This window comes from Sturnus vulgaris, chromosome 29 (assembly GCF_052056855.1).
Source record: "Sturnus vulgaris isolate bStuVul1 chromosome 29, bStuVul1.hap1, whole genome shotgun sequence".
Taxonomy (NCBI): domain Eukaryota; kingdom Metazoa; phylum Chordata; class Aves; order Passeriformes; family Sturnidae; genus Sturnus; species Sturnus vulgaris.
Genome location: NC_142271.1, coordinates 4,999,803 through 5,012,721, shown reverse-complemented (window position 1 = coordinate 5,012,721; position 12,919 = coordinate 4,999,803). Strand labels below are relative to the sequence as shown.

Below are 12,919 nucleotides of genomic sequence, written 5' to 3'. Positions count from 1 at the left end.
GGCCGCAGCCGCGCCGCGTGCGGGCCGCGCTGCCCGCCCTCCCCGCGGGGACAGTGGGCGGGCCCTGCGCGCCGTGATGGTTCGAACGAGCCAATGGAACGCGGGCTCTCGCGGCCTCCGACCAATGGGCGGTCGATGGGGGCGTGGCCAGCGGGGTCGGCGGTACCGCCCCCCCGCTCGCATCCTCTCGGCGGGGCGAGCGCGACCATTTTGCGGGGGGGAGCGGCGGGAGCGGGACCGGCACTGACACCGGGACCGCGACCGGGATTAGGGAGCGACACCGGGATCGCGGCCGGGATCGGGATCGGGGAGCGGCACCGGGGGCGGCGGCGGCGCCTGACGGGGGAGCGGCGGCTCCGCAGGCGCGGCCTGAGGCGCTGGGCCCAGCGCTCCCGCTCGCTCCGGGCGGCCTCAGCGGCCCCGGCGGCCTCAGCCCGGTCCCCGTTTGCTCCGTGCCCAGCCCCGGCCGGCCCGAAGCGCGGCGAAGATGTCGCGGCCCGTCAGGTGAGTCCCGGCGGCGCCGCTCCCGCCGCTGCTGCCGGGCCGGCCCCGCGCAGGGCAGGCCGCGCTCAGGCCGTGCGGATTTCTCCTCTATTTCCCCTTGTTTCCCCCCTGCTAACTTGGCACGGCCACCGCAATAAACACCGCATTTCACACTGCGCCTCTCGCCCGGGCCCGGCGGGGCGCGGCGGGGCTGGCCCTGCGGCCGCTGTCCCACATTTTCTAACGGGGAGGGGAGAAGAAAAAAAAAAAAAAAAACGGGAAATTTTTCACCGCCGCCGTGACCCACTTGGCGCAAAGCGGGCGCCGCCATCCGCGGCCTCTCCCCTCAGGCCGGGCCCGCTGCGGGCGGCGGGGCCGAGGCGAGCACGCTGCCGGCGGAGGGAGGGGACGCGGGGCCATCCGGAGAAGGGTCCGGGGCACGGGGGCTGTGCATGGGGAACCACGCGTAGGGGAGGAGCCGCCAGGAGCCGCCCCCTCGCAGCCAGCGCCGCTGACACACGCCCTGCTCCGCCCGGCCGCGGGCTGCGCGCTCCGGGCTCGCCTGCTCGCCTTCCTGCTGCTCTCCTTGCTCGCCTTTTCTTCCTTTCCCCAGCTCCTTTCTGGGTGTGTGTGTGTGTGTGTGTGTGTGCGCCCGAGGTGCGTTCGGGGTTGCTGTGGGAGCGCTGGGCTCGGGTGGAGTGTTGGTGGATTTGAGGATTTGCGGCGCAGGGAAGCGGTGCCCGAGGGAAGGGCTGGAGCTGGGGCAGGGATGGAATTTTTGGGAAAGGTTTTTTTTACCCCCTAGAGGGGTTAGGATACTAACCCAGGGAATGGGCACAGCCTCCAGGCTGCCAGGGCTCCAGGGCACTCCCAGGGATGCCCAGGCTGGGATTTTGGGGTGTCTGTGCCAGGCCAGGAGCTGCCCTGGATGATCCTTGTCCTTTCCAGCTCGGGATATTCTGAGATGCGTTTGGGGTTGCTGTGGAAGCGCTGAGCTCGCGTGGATTTGAGGATTTGCAGCGCAGGGAAGCGATGCCCGAGGGAAGGGCTGGAGCTGGGGCAGGGATGGATTTTTTGGGAAAGGTTTTTCCCCCCCCGAGGCACAGCCCAGAGCTCCAGGAGCACTCCCAGGGATGCCCGGGGTGGCACTTTGGGGGTGTCTGTGCTCGGGGTGACATTTTGGTGTGTCTGTACAAATCCAGGAGCTGCTCTGGATGATCCTTGTGAGTCTTTTCCAGCTCAGGATATTCTGTGATTCCCTGGTATCTCAAAGGAGGTGGCAAAGAGTGATCTCGTGATTTGTCTTTCCCACGGTGCTCTTCCAATGCTTTGGGATTTCCTCATTCTCCAGTAACTGGTTGTAGTTTTATTCCCAGGATGAGCCTGGTCTGGGGTGTGGATGTTGGGTATTTGGGCTAATTTAACTCAAAAGTACAAATTAATTATGATTATTATACATCTATGCATTCAGAGATGACAGCGTTTGTATTTAAGTGATATGCAGAATTTAAAATACAAACGGAAGCCAGGAGTGCTTTGCTGAGTAGGGGAGTGGCTCAGTGATGGGGACACTTCAGTGTTGGTCATTTCCCCTGCCAGCTCTGGAGATTTGCTCCAGGTAAGGAAAAGGTGCTGTCTTTAAAAGCAGAGCCTCTTGAGCTTGCTGCAAGAGTTTAAAAAATAAAAATAAAAAGAATTCAAAGAAAACACCTGTGTCCAGTCCTGCAGTGCTGTGAGTGGTCTGCCTGCTCTCACCCTCAGCTGGCAGGAAAATGAAACACCAAAGTCCAGCAGGTTGTTAGGAGCAAAAAACCTGGTGGCAGGATAGAGCAGAATCCCTTATCTCCCTGCATTTAATAACCCTTCCAGGGCAAAAAAAAGGTAAATATTCAGTGGTTGCTGCATTATATTGCTTTGCTGACTAGAGAACTCTGCTAATAGATTTAAATCCATTAATAAATTAATGCTGGAATGAAGTTTTTTCTGCTTGTCTTAGTTGGTTTTTGGTAAAAATGGAAGCCTGGTGAAAGGTTCTTCATCAGAGTGAGGTTTAGTGGTGGGAAACTTTTCCTCTGGTCAGTGTTATTTGAATTAATTGGTGATTTCTGGTGAATATTTGTGCACCTAAAGCAGTGAACTTCATAAAATCCATCCTACATCACAAAGTTTTTAACTCCACTTGTTGAGAAAATTTGACCTGAGGCTGAGTGTGGTTGTTAAAATCAAGTTATTTCAAATCAAGTAGTAATAAATTCCTGGTATTTACAGTGCCTGGCACTGAGAGCCAGGTACTCCTGCACAATTCCATTTCTCCTGGGTGGGTAATAATGGAGTTTTTAGTGATGTTAGAAAAAAAGGCAAAGAGGAAAAACTAAAGGAACCTGAGATTTTCTGAACTTCTGCATCTCTTCTATAAGTTCTGCAAACAGAGCTGGGGCTGCTTATAGGGATAAAAATAAAATGAAATAAAAAGCTTTGAGCCGCTATTTTTAACATATATATATTTAATAGATGTATACATAATAAAATATATATCTACAGCATCGATTAATGTGTTTTAAGTCAGAATTTTGATTTGTGGTGCTTTTTCTCACTGGTCACTTTTCCTTGCTGGTCCTCTCCTGCAGGTTTTACAAATTGAGATGTTGTGGAAATCCCAGGTGTTTTTGTTTTTTTTTTTTTTTTGGTTCATTTTAAGCTTAAAACCAGTTATGAATTTATCTCAGTGCTTCAAGGCTTTACTTTCTTTTTTTTTTTTTTTTTTTTTTTTTTTGAGATTTGAATCCCAGCAGTGGAATGGTGAAATTTTACTTACAGGAAATAAAAATATATCCATTAAATGTAACTTGTTGCCAGTGTTGTCACTGGGAAGTGTTAAATAAAAATATTGTGGAAAAAACTTCCATGGGATTGCAGACAAGCACCAGTTCCTTGGGTATTAACATTTAATAAAATGAAATAATGCTGTGTGGTCCAGAGATAGATGAGTAAAAAAAATGATTCTTGCTCTCTTTTAATCTGAAGAGAGAAGGTGGAGGTACAAGAAAATTCAAAATATTTGGGTGGGGAAGTGAGTTGAGAGTTTGAGTTTGGTTCCCCTCCTGCTCTGCATCATTTCTGTAATAAAATCCCAATTATATTCAAATAGAGAATGAGCACAAAACTGCTTTAATTATTGCTGCAGAAATAATTTCATTTTAGTTTGATGGAGTTCCAAGTCTTGTGCATCCCTGAAAATCCTGCATGAGCAGACCCAGCCTGAGCTCTGTAGTGGGACCCTCTAAAAACTCTTAAAAATCCAATTTTTACCCGGATTAACCCCAAAATGAGGAATTTTGGGTCCCTGAGTGTCACCGGGTGCCCTTTGCCACCTCCTGGTGGTGATTTTTAAATCCATGTTCACGGGAAGGTGAAATCCAGCCCTGCAGATTTGCTTTGCACAGCTCTGGAAATCCCTGCAGGAAACACTTCTGGCTGGAATTTTGTATTTTCTGTGTATAAAAGGTACCAAAAAAGTGCTTTTAATGACAATATTTATTAATAATTTTGGTCTGGAAGGAAAGACCTTTACCTGAAAGTGAAACCTGAGGGAGGAGCTGGAAATTTGCTCAGGTTTTTGGTTTTATTGGTTAAATAAAATTTAAAAAAACAGACAAAAATCTCAATAATCATTGAATCCCTTTGCCTTGGCTCTCTTGGGTTGAGGGTGATTTTCATTTGACCCAAAAATTCCTCTTCTGTGTCTGAATTTTGGAAGACTATTTTTAGCATTGCTTTTCAGGATTTTATTATATTATTATATTATTATATTATGTATTGTGGGATTTTTTTTTAAGTATTGATTTCATCTGTGGGTTTTAATGCCTGTACAAATATGTGGGAATGGGGAATTTTAAATTGAATTTAATTCTGTTTTTTTTTTTTAAAGGGAACGTAAATTTTAAGTGCATTCCCTTAAAAAAAAAAAAAAAAAACCCAAAACTTTTCTGCCTGATTGTAGGGCTGTGCTGATGTTGATTTAAAACCTTTTAAAGGTTTTAGGGGCTAAATTGAAGATAAGATGAGATCCTTTGACATGTTTATGTTGCTTTTCTTAATTCCAAAATTACACTTTGGCGAGTGTCAAGAGCAGGTTGCAAGAATTTGTGTGCATTTCTGTCATTATTATCTGTTAGAATTATTATTATTATATATTGTTATTATTATATTCTAGTTATTATTATTATTATTATAAATTATTGTGCTGAGTGTTTCCATCCTCAACGTGTTCATGAGTTAATTCATTCCAAAAATATTAATATTGGACTGCCAACTATTATTATTATTATTACTATTATTATTTTTATTATTTTTATTATTGGAGAATTCCTTTGTTGAGTGTTTCCATCCTAACGTGTTCATGAGTAAATTCCAAAAATATTGGACTGCCAGCTATTATTATTATTATTATTATTATTATTATTATTATTATAGAATTCCTTTGCTGAGTGTTTCCATCCTAACGTGTTCATGAGTTAATTCATTCCAAAAATATTAATATTTGACTGCCAGCTATTATTAAAAACTTGTGCTTTTCATCCTCTCTCTGCACTTTTTCCCTGTGTTAATCTGAATTAACAAGCAAGTTTCCATTCAAATTTCAGTTTCTATTTTAAACCAGACCCATCAATGCCCATCCCAGCTCTTCTTTCTTTACTGCACCCTGGGAGGGAGGATAATGCAAAGGAACAGCTTCAAATGGTTCAAAAATCATGTTGAAACGATGGGTTTTAATTTAATTTTTTTTTTAAATACAGATATCACTTTCTGCTCATCGTGTGAGGAAAACTGAGCAGGGTTTAATCCCTGACTGAAAATCCAGGGAGATTTTCTATAGGGATGATGGAACTGCTTCACTTTTGGGTTCTTCTGAAATTATTATTTATTTATTTTTAATACAAATATCACTTTTTTTTCTCACCACGTGAGGAAAACTAAGCAAGGTTTAATCCTTGACTGAAAATCCAGGGAATGGTTCTTGGGGAAAGGAGATTTTCCATAGAAATTATGATTTTGTTAAAGGAGATTTTCCATAGGAATAATGGTTTTCTTCAAGGATGTTTTCCATAGGGATGTGATGTTTTTTTCAATGAGGTTTTCCATAGGGATGTGATTTTTTTGAAGGAGATTTTCCATAGGAATATTTTTTTTTTTCAATGAGGTTTTCCATAGGGATAATGGTTTTTTTCAATGAGGTTTTCCATAGGGATAATGGGTTTTTTTTTAAAGGAAGTTTTCCATAGGGATATATATATTTTTTTTTCAAGGATGTTTTCCATAGGAACAATGGTTTTCTTCAAGGATGTTTTTCACAGGGACAATTTTTGTTGATGCTGTAGCTGCCACTGTCACATTTCCAGTACCTGATTTAATTTCTGAAGGAAGCAAGGTGGAAAATCTGCCATTTCCATCTTGGTAGCTCAGTGATGTCTCAAAGTGTTTATATGTGAAAATTCTGCTTTTTTTTCACCCATTTTATGATTTCACAGGAAAAAAAAAAACTCAATACTTGATACATAAAATCAGACTTCTTATTAAATAACTTAATTGTCAATTCAGTGAGATGGATCTGGAGTCAACCTTTAGGAAGGCTCCTTGTTGGATTAGGGATGTAAATCAAAAATTACCAATATTTGTGTCCCTGAACTGGTATTTTAGCACTCTCACACTGGGAGGTCACTGCTGTATTTTGTTCCACTCACACGTGCTCCAAAGCTTGGATGGGATTCAACCTGTACAAATCATCTTCCTTTCATTCACCTATTTGGTATTTTTGAGGTGTTTTTTGAGGGATTTGTTTCATTTTTATATTTATTTTTAATTTCTTTAAGAGGTTTGGGTTGAAATAAAACTATTTTGCTCCTGCTTCTTTTTGTAAGCCATGAATTAGAGGTGCTTGTACAGGAGAAAAATTTAAACTTTATTTACCTTTACAAATATTGTCTTCTTTCATTCACCTATTTGGTATTTTTAAGGTTTTTTTTGAAGGGGTTTGGGTTGAAATAAAACAATTTTTTTGCTCCTGCAAAAGGAATTGTGAAGGAAATGTGTAAGCCATGAATTAGAGGTGCTCATCCAGGAGAGTGACTTAAATTCGATTTCAGCTGCATCAGCAGTGATGGCTTTGGGGGTGTCTTTGATCTGACCAGGTTTATCAGCAATTAATGAGTGATAATTAATGAAAAGACAATTATTGCAGCTCAGTGTGAGCTGTGCTGGGAACAGGAAGGATTTTTGGATGGAGTTTTGCAGCTGTAGAACTCACGTGGTGATTGCTGCAAAATCAGATTTATCCCTGGCTTCGGGCCAAACATTTTTTTTTTTTTCCAAAAAGGAAAAAAAAAGAACTGTGGGAATCTCAATTTCCAACCCCTGCCAGTCCTTGGTGAGGTGTTTGTGAGGCATTATCAGCTGAAATTTAATTGAATTAGATTAATTAGTGGCTGTTTTATAGAGCAGTTATCTCGTCGATAAAACAATTGGGATTTGATTGGCAAGGTGCTGATAAAATCACCAACAATTCCATTTTTGAATTTGATTTTGTTGACTTTCAGATCAGTGTAACTCATTCAGAAAGCTCCTGGAAAAAAACCCCAGTGAAAATTTAAAATGCTTTAAAAACAGGGATCATGTGGGAAAATAAAAATTGGAGGAGAAGGTGTGACAAGAGGTGAGAAGCAGAAATTCCAGAAGGAGCAGTTTAGAAATGTTTGATTCATAATCTTTGTGTATTTATCAAAATGAACATTGACATTCTGGGAGTGTAATCCAGATTGTTATCAAACCTCCTCAGGAAAATGCTAATTATGCTTTCATAGACTTTATTAAATTAATAAATATATTCCTATTTTTAATCATAAATTATTAAGTACATTAATATATATACTGAATGTGGTTTGTGACTGCAGAGCTGGAGGTTGGCTGAATGGTCAAAATTTTCTTGGGATGTTTTTGGGCTACAAATCCAGCACTGGAAGCAAGGATGGGACAATTTCTTATTCCTTAAAAACTCTGAAATGATGAATTCCTCATTTTTCTTCTGCTGCTTTTTAACAGGAACAGGAAGGTGGTCGATTACTCCCAGTTTCAGGAATCAGATGATGCTGGTAAATAACTTTTTTTTTTTTTTTTTTTTCTTATTCTCATTATTGCCATGCATATTAATCGTTCTGCTTCTAATCCCATCTTCAACTCTTATTCCAAGGAGTTTCTGTTCTTCACAGCCTGAACTGTTAATAAGTATTTGAAAATATAATGACCCTCATATGTTTTTTATTAAACAAACAATGGTGATAGAAATCTTATTATTTAATGCTGGTATTGTTGCAGTGCCTTGAGGCTCTTGGCAGCAATTCCTTCCTTGCTCTCTGTCGTGTTCTGGGGCACAGGCTCCTTGATGCCACTTTGGTTTTGTTTTTTTGGTTTTTTTTTTCCACAGGAAAAGATGTTTTCTATTTATTTTGTGGCTCTAGTTGAGCCCACATTATCAGGCATTTTGGGGAGGGGGTTTGCAGCTAAAAAAAAAATAAAAAAAAAATAGAAGCTGTGTGAAATAACAAAATATTTGTTGCTGGATTACATTTTGAAAAAAATGGAATCTCTGTGAAGTAACATTTCTGGATCTAGTTTGTAAAAAGGAATAATCAGTGAGAATTAACAGCAGATTTCTGGAATGTGTTTTGAGTTCTTAGAAAATAAACTGAGTGCTAAGGTTGCACTGATAAAATGAGATAAAAATGCATAATTCTTAATTATAGTGCTTTTACTCATTAAATCAGGTGTTGTGTGAGAGTTGTAAGGAGTTCTGCTGCAAACACTGTGTGCTGTTAGAATCATATAGAAATTCATCTGGATGTGAATTTTGAATAGCTTTATATAATAATTAAATGTAAAATGAGTTCCTGTGTCCCCCTGTGAGCTTTGCTGTGTTTCCCTGGGTGAGATTTGACTGCACAGAACATTTTCATGGTGCTGTTGGCAGGAGAAAAGCTAAAATCAATTCTTTAAAAGCAGCACTTTGCTTCCACCAAAGTTGTTTTTGAAACTTCGTGATGTTTTTCTTTTTGATGTGCATGAAGTGATCAGTTTGAGCTGTAGCTGAGGAAAGCAGTTTGCTGGGAATTAATTTGATTTTTTGTTTTTTTATTTATTTTTGTCCTCTCCAGACGATGATTATGGAAGAGATTCAGGTCCCCCATCCAAGAAAATCCGCTCGTCTCCCCGAGAGGCCAAAAACAAGAGGAGATCTGGGAAGAATTCTCAGGAGGACAGGTACAAAGAGCTCTGGGATCATTGCTCTGTGTGTGTGGGGTTCAGTGACACTGGGACACTGAGGTGGGTCCTTCCCTGATGGAGCAGGCAGGGAAATCCCTGGGCCAGTAGAGCTCCATCATTCCAGGAGCTCCAGAGGCTGCTGGAATGGCAGGGATGTGATCCAGGCACCAGGACTGGCAGCTGCTCAATGCTCAGGTGAGTCAGGGCCAGCTCCTGTGCCCTGTGGTGCCAGGGGTGGGTGGCACCGAGGACAGGGACATCTGGAAGGGCCCGTGGCTCTTGGTTCCTCATTTTGGGTGATCCATAAACACAGAACTCTTGTCTGGGAGCTGCTCTGAAAAGTGAAATTTTCCTGTACAATTTCCATTCTGCAGTCTCCAAATAATTGCCATAAGACCCTTGAAATCATTTTTATGTTTTCATGACAGATTTCAGCTTCAGGGATGGAGGTTCTGCCAGCTGGTTCTTGTTCTATCACCCCAAGATCTCTTTTTATTTTCCAGATCAATCAAGTGATCAAATCATTTGAGAAATCTTAAACCAGACATGGTTTAGAGCAACAGGCACAGAATGGAATCTAAGCAATGACATAAAGAAAAGTGCTGACTAAAAATCTATTCAGGATAAACCTTTATTTCATTTATAGACTGCATATAAACCATCAGAACTGTAATTGGAATGGAAGCCATGTGGATTGTGGGTTGGTGCATGGTTCACCTCGTTATTTCCTCATTATCAGGTTCACCTCATTATTTCCTGCCTGGTTTAAGTTTATCTTAATTCACAGTTTGAACATTATCTTCCCAACCATAATAACTCCACAGACAGCTGAATAATCCTAAAGTACATCCAGGAAAAGTGAAAATTCTCAGCCTGACATCAGTTTTGCTCTTTAAAAAGTTATTTTCCACACAAGAGTGACTGGAGCACTCAGACTTCACCTTTCTCTCATTTGCAGTGAGGATTCAGAAGACAAAGATGTGAAGACTAAGAAAGATGATTCACACTCAGCAGGTAACTGATTGCACTGTGCTGATTGTGTATCTTTAAACTGTGTCTCTTCACACCTGTGAGAGGTGCAGGAGTAGGATTTGAGACAGAAAAAAAATTAATTCTGATTTATTTTAAGTTGGATGCTGCCTCTGCTGCTGTTACTTCCCACCCTGGTTTGGGATAATTTTTTTTTTTTTTTTTGTGTGTAACATGATGATCCTATAAAATTTATCTTCACAAGTGCATAAATCTGTTGATCCCTTCCCTGCAGCTTTTATCCAGAATGATGCAAGAAACTTCACCTTGGTGCCTTTTCCTTGCAGATGAAGATTTTGGCAGTGAAGACGACGATGTAGGAGCTGATGACGGCAAAGCCGACAGCGACTACGAGAGCTCTCAAAAAAGCAAAAAAGGAAAGAAAGCTAAACCAGACAAGAATAAAAGAGCAGCTTCCAAATCCAGGAAAAGGCCTGCAGGTAAACAACAACAAAAAAAAAAAAAAAAAAAAAAAAGAAAGAGAGGGGGGGGAAAAAAAAAGTGGTTATTTTGCAGTGAAAAAAAATCTGAAATTCTTTGTTGGGTGGGTGAGGAAGGGGTTGAATTGTCCTCACAATGAGAGTTTGAGGCTGCCCTGCCCCTGCTTTGCCCACGTGCTGCCTCTGTGCTCTCGGACTCAGCAACAATTTGGGACTTTTTTTGCTGCAGAGGACAGCGAGGATGAGAAGGAAGATCACAAAAATGTTCGTCAGCAGCGACAGGCGGCGTCCAAAGCAGCCTCCAAACAGCGTGAGATGCTCATGGATGATGTGGGCAGTGAGGAGGAGGAGCAGGAGGATGATGAGGCACAGTTCCAGGAGAGTGAGTACATGGGGTTGCCAAAAGGGACACACAGGTGGCTTTTTGGCTGGGACACTGAGGATGTTGTAAACTGTGCTCCTCAGTAATTTCGTTTTTATTCTGTGTCTGTCCCAAGTTGGGTTTTCACAGGTGGAATTTGTGTTCCGAGTTTACAGCAGAGATGTGTGTGCTACAAAATTTTTATCTTCACAAAAAGATTGATCCTGTTGATCCTTTCCCTGCAACTTTTATCCAGAATGAGACAAGAAACTTCATCCCAGTGCCTTTTCCTTGCAGATAAAGGGATTTTTTTTCAGAGATAGGAGTGTGTGTTTTCCAGGGATGTGTGTGTGGTTTTTTGTTTTTGTTTTTTTTTTTTCCAAAGATCTCTTTCTTTGTAAGCAGCCCTTATGGATAATTGTAAAATCCTCAATGCTTTTTGCTGCTTTTTGCTGTCCTTGTGGCATTACTGATGTAAAAACCCAGTCAGATTTTGTACCACAGCAGATAAATGAAAGCCCACAAAGTCTCAGAGTCTGTGTCCACAATTTAACTGGCAGGTCTCAGCTGTATCTTTTCTTTCCTTTTTTTTTTTTTTTTTTCCCTAAAAAACTGAAATTTCCTTATGCTTCCAGCAGATTCAGGAAGTGATGAAGACTTCCTCATGGAAGATGATGATGACAGTGACTATGGCAGTTCAAAAAAGAAAAATAAGAAGGTCTCCAAGAAATCCAAGCCAGAGAGGAAAGAAAAGAAAATGCCCAAGCCCAGGCTAAAGGCTACAGGTGAGTCTGAAAATGAAAGTTTCTCAGTTGAAAAAAAATCCAGGTTTTCTTTTTGCTGCAGAAGGCTTGGTAGTAATCTTGGGGTCACAGATATCAACAAAAATGTTGAAGGGCCAAAATGATTTAAAGCAGCAGTGTGGAGCAATGAGCTGGCTTTAAAATTCTTCCTTTAGGGGTTGATTTGGTATCTGTGTCTTGATGGTAGAAACTCACAGCATTGAAAACCTTCCCTGCATTCTGATTTCTGTGTCTCACAGCCAAATATTAACAATTTATGGCTTTACTGGGGACTTTGTGGTGTTGTCAGGGTGGGGAAATGTGAACCAAAGGAAAACTTGGATGCATTTCTGCAGGAAATTTCGAATGATAAGAGCAATGTGTGTTGTGCTTTGACAAGAGCCATGTCCATTTATCATGTCACATCCAGCAATTAGCCAGGACTTGCAATTAAACAGCTTTTAAACCTTGTTAGATTGCTCTTCACCTCAGCTTTGCTAACTGGGAATGCTAAAAACCCAGTGGGTGTGGTGAAACTGCTGCTGAATGACTTGGAAATCCCATTTACTGTGAGTTTTGCTGCCTTTGCTGCTGCTGCTGAATTTTACAAGATTTTTCTTTTTCCAGTGACCCCCAGCCCAGTGAAAGGCAAAGGGAAGGCAGGTCGCCCCACAGCTTCCAAGGCAACAAAAGAAAAGACCCCATCCCCCAAAGAAGAGGATGAAGAGCCTGAAAGTCCCCCAGAAAAGAAAAAATCAGCCAGCCCTCCACCAGAAAAGTCAGGGGATGAGGGATCTGAAGATGAAGCACCCTCTGGTGAAGATTAAAATGGCAGTTGAGGAAAATCTTTGTTTAAAAAAAAAAAAGAGGAAAAAAAAAAAAAAAGAAAAAAGGAAAAGAAAACAATACTTAGGGGTAGAACACGGTTTTGGCTGTGGCTTGACTCATGGGCTTTGAATGCTGTCTTTACTTTCAGCTGTTTAATACAGTGTATTCTTTTTTAATAAGAGGAAACCCTTCTACAGTAATATTTTGAAGTCAATGTTCTCTGTTGGCCATTCCGTTCTCCCTCCCCTGCCAAATCTGAAAAGCCATTTGAGACAGATTAACAGACCATTCAATATTTTATTTTTTTTTTTTTTTTTCGAGGGATACTGGCAGTTGTGAAGCAATAAGGTTTAAGACTGATCTGTGGAAACCATACTTAAAAAAATCCTGAAGTAGAATAGATTTTTTTCCCAGTGCTTGTAAGAGCTGTTTAAAACTATTATTCTGTATTTGGAATATATGGTAAAAAAAAAAAAAATAATGAACCTCTGCTTTAACAGACTTTGAGATGAGTTGAGTCTGAGCAGAAATGTAGTTGATGAAATTGCAATGGAGGAGGATGGAGCACAGGGAGGAATCCTGTGTTTCTTGGATTCAGGCACGTTTTTTCATGGAAAGCAATCAAGAGGAGATGCTCCAGTGTCTTTTGATTTAGAAAAGACCCTCCAGTCAGGATGGGAGAT

General features: G+C 41.5%; 1 protein-coding gene across 4 annotated transcripts; it reads left to right on the top strand.

Moving 5' to 3' along the window:
- Nucleotides 1–206: 206 nt before the first annotated feature.
- Nucleotides 207–12,436, top strand: NUCKS1 (nuclear casein kinase and cyclin dependent kinase substrate 1). 4 transcript variants are annotated; one of them, XM_014872673.2, is made up of 8 exons: nt 207–504; nt 7,579–7,628; nt 8,688–8,793; nt 9,755–9,810; nt 10,113–10,265; nt 10,495–10,647; nt 11,262–11,411; nt 12,036–12,436. In XM_014872673.2, the coding sequence occupies exons 1-8, from the start codon at nt 488–490 to the stop codon at nt 12,233–12,235; spliced, it is 885 nt and encodes a 294-aa protein (XP_014728159.1). In that variant the 5' UTR covers nt 207–487; the 3' UTR covers nt 12,236–12,436. The 4 variants fall into 4 exon arrangements, with proteins under 4 accessions (XP_014728159.1, XP_014728160.1, XP_088036320.1 ...); XM_014872674.2 differs by having other exon boundaries at nt 208–504; nt 11,265–11,411; XM_088180194.1 differs by lacking the exon at nt 207–504 and adding an exon at nt 2,031–2,101 and having other exon boundaries at nt 11,265–11,411.
- Nucleotides 12,437–12,919: the final 483 nt, after the last annotated feature.

What these genes read in the sequence shown, in the direction of transcription:
- NUCKS1 (XM_088180193.1), top strand. Translation starts at nt 2,046, where the DNA reads ATGGGGACACTTCAGTGTTGGTCATTTCCCCTGCCAGCTCTGGAGATT. An exon ending in TCAGGAATCAGATGATGCTG is followed by an intron (nt 7,629 to 8,687) that starts GTAAATAACTTT and finishes TGTCCTCTCCAG; the next exon opens with ACGATGATTATGGAAGAGAT. An exon ending in GCCCAGGCTAAAGGCTACAG is followed by an intron (nt 11,412 to 12,035) that starts GTGAGTCTGAAA and finishes TTCTTTTTCCAG; the next exon opens with TGACCCCCAGCCCAGTGAAA.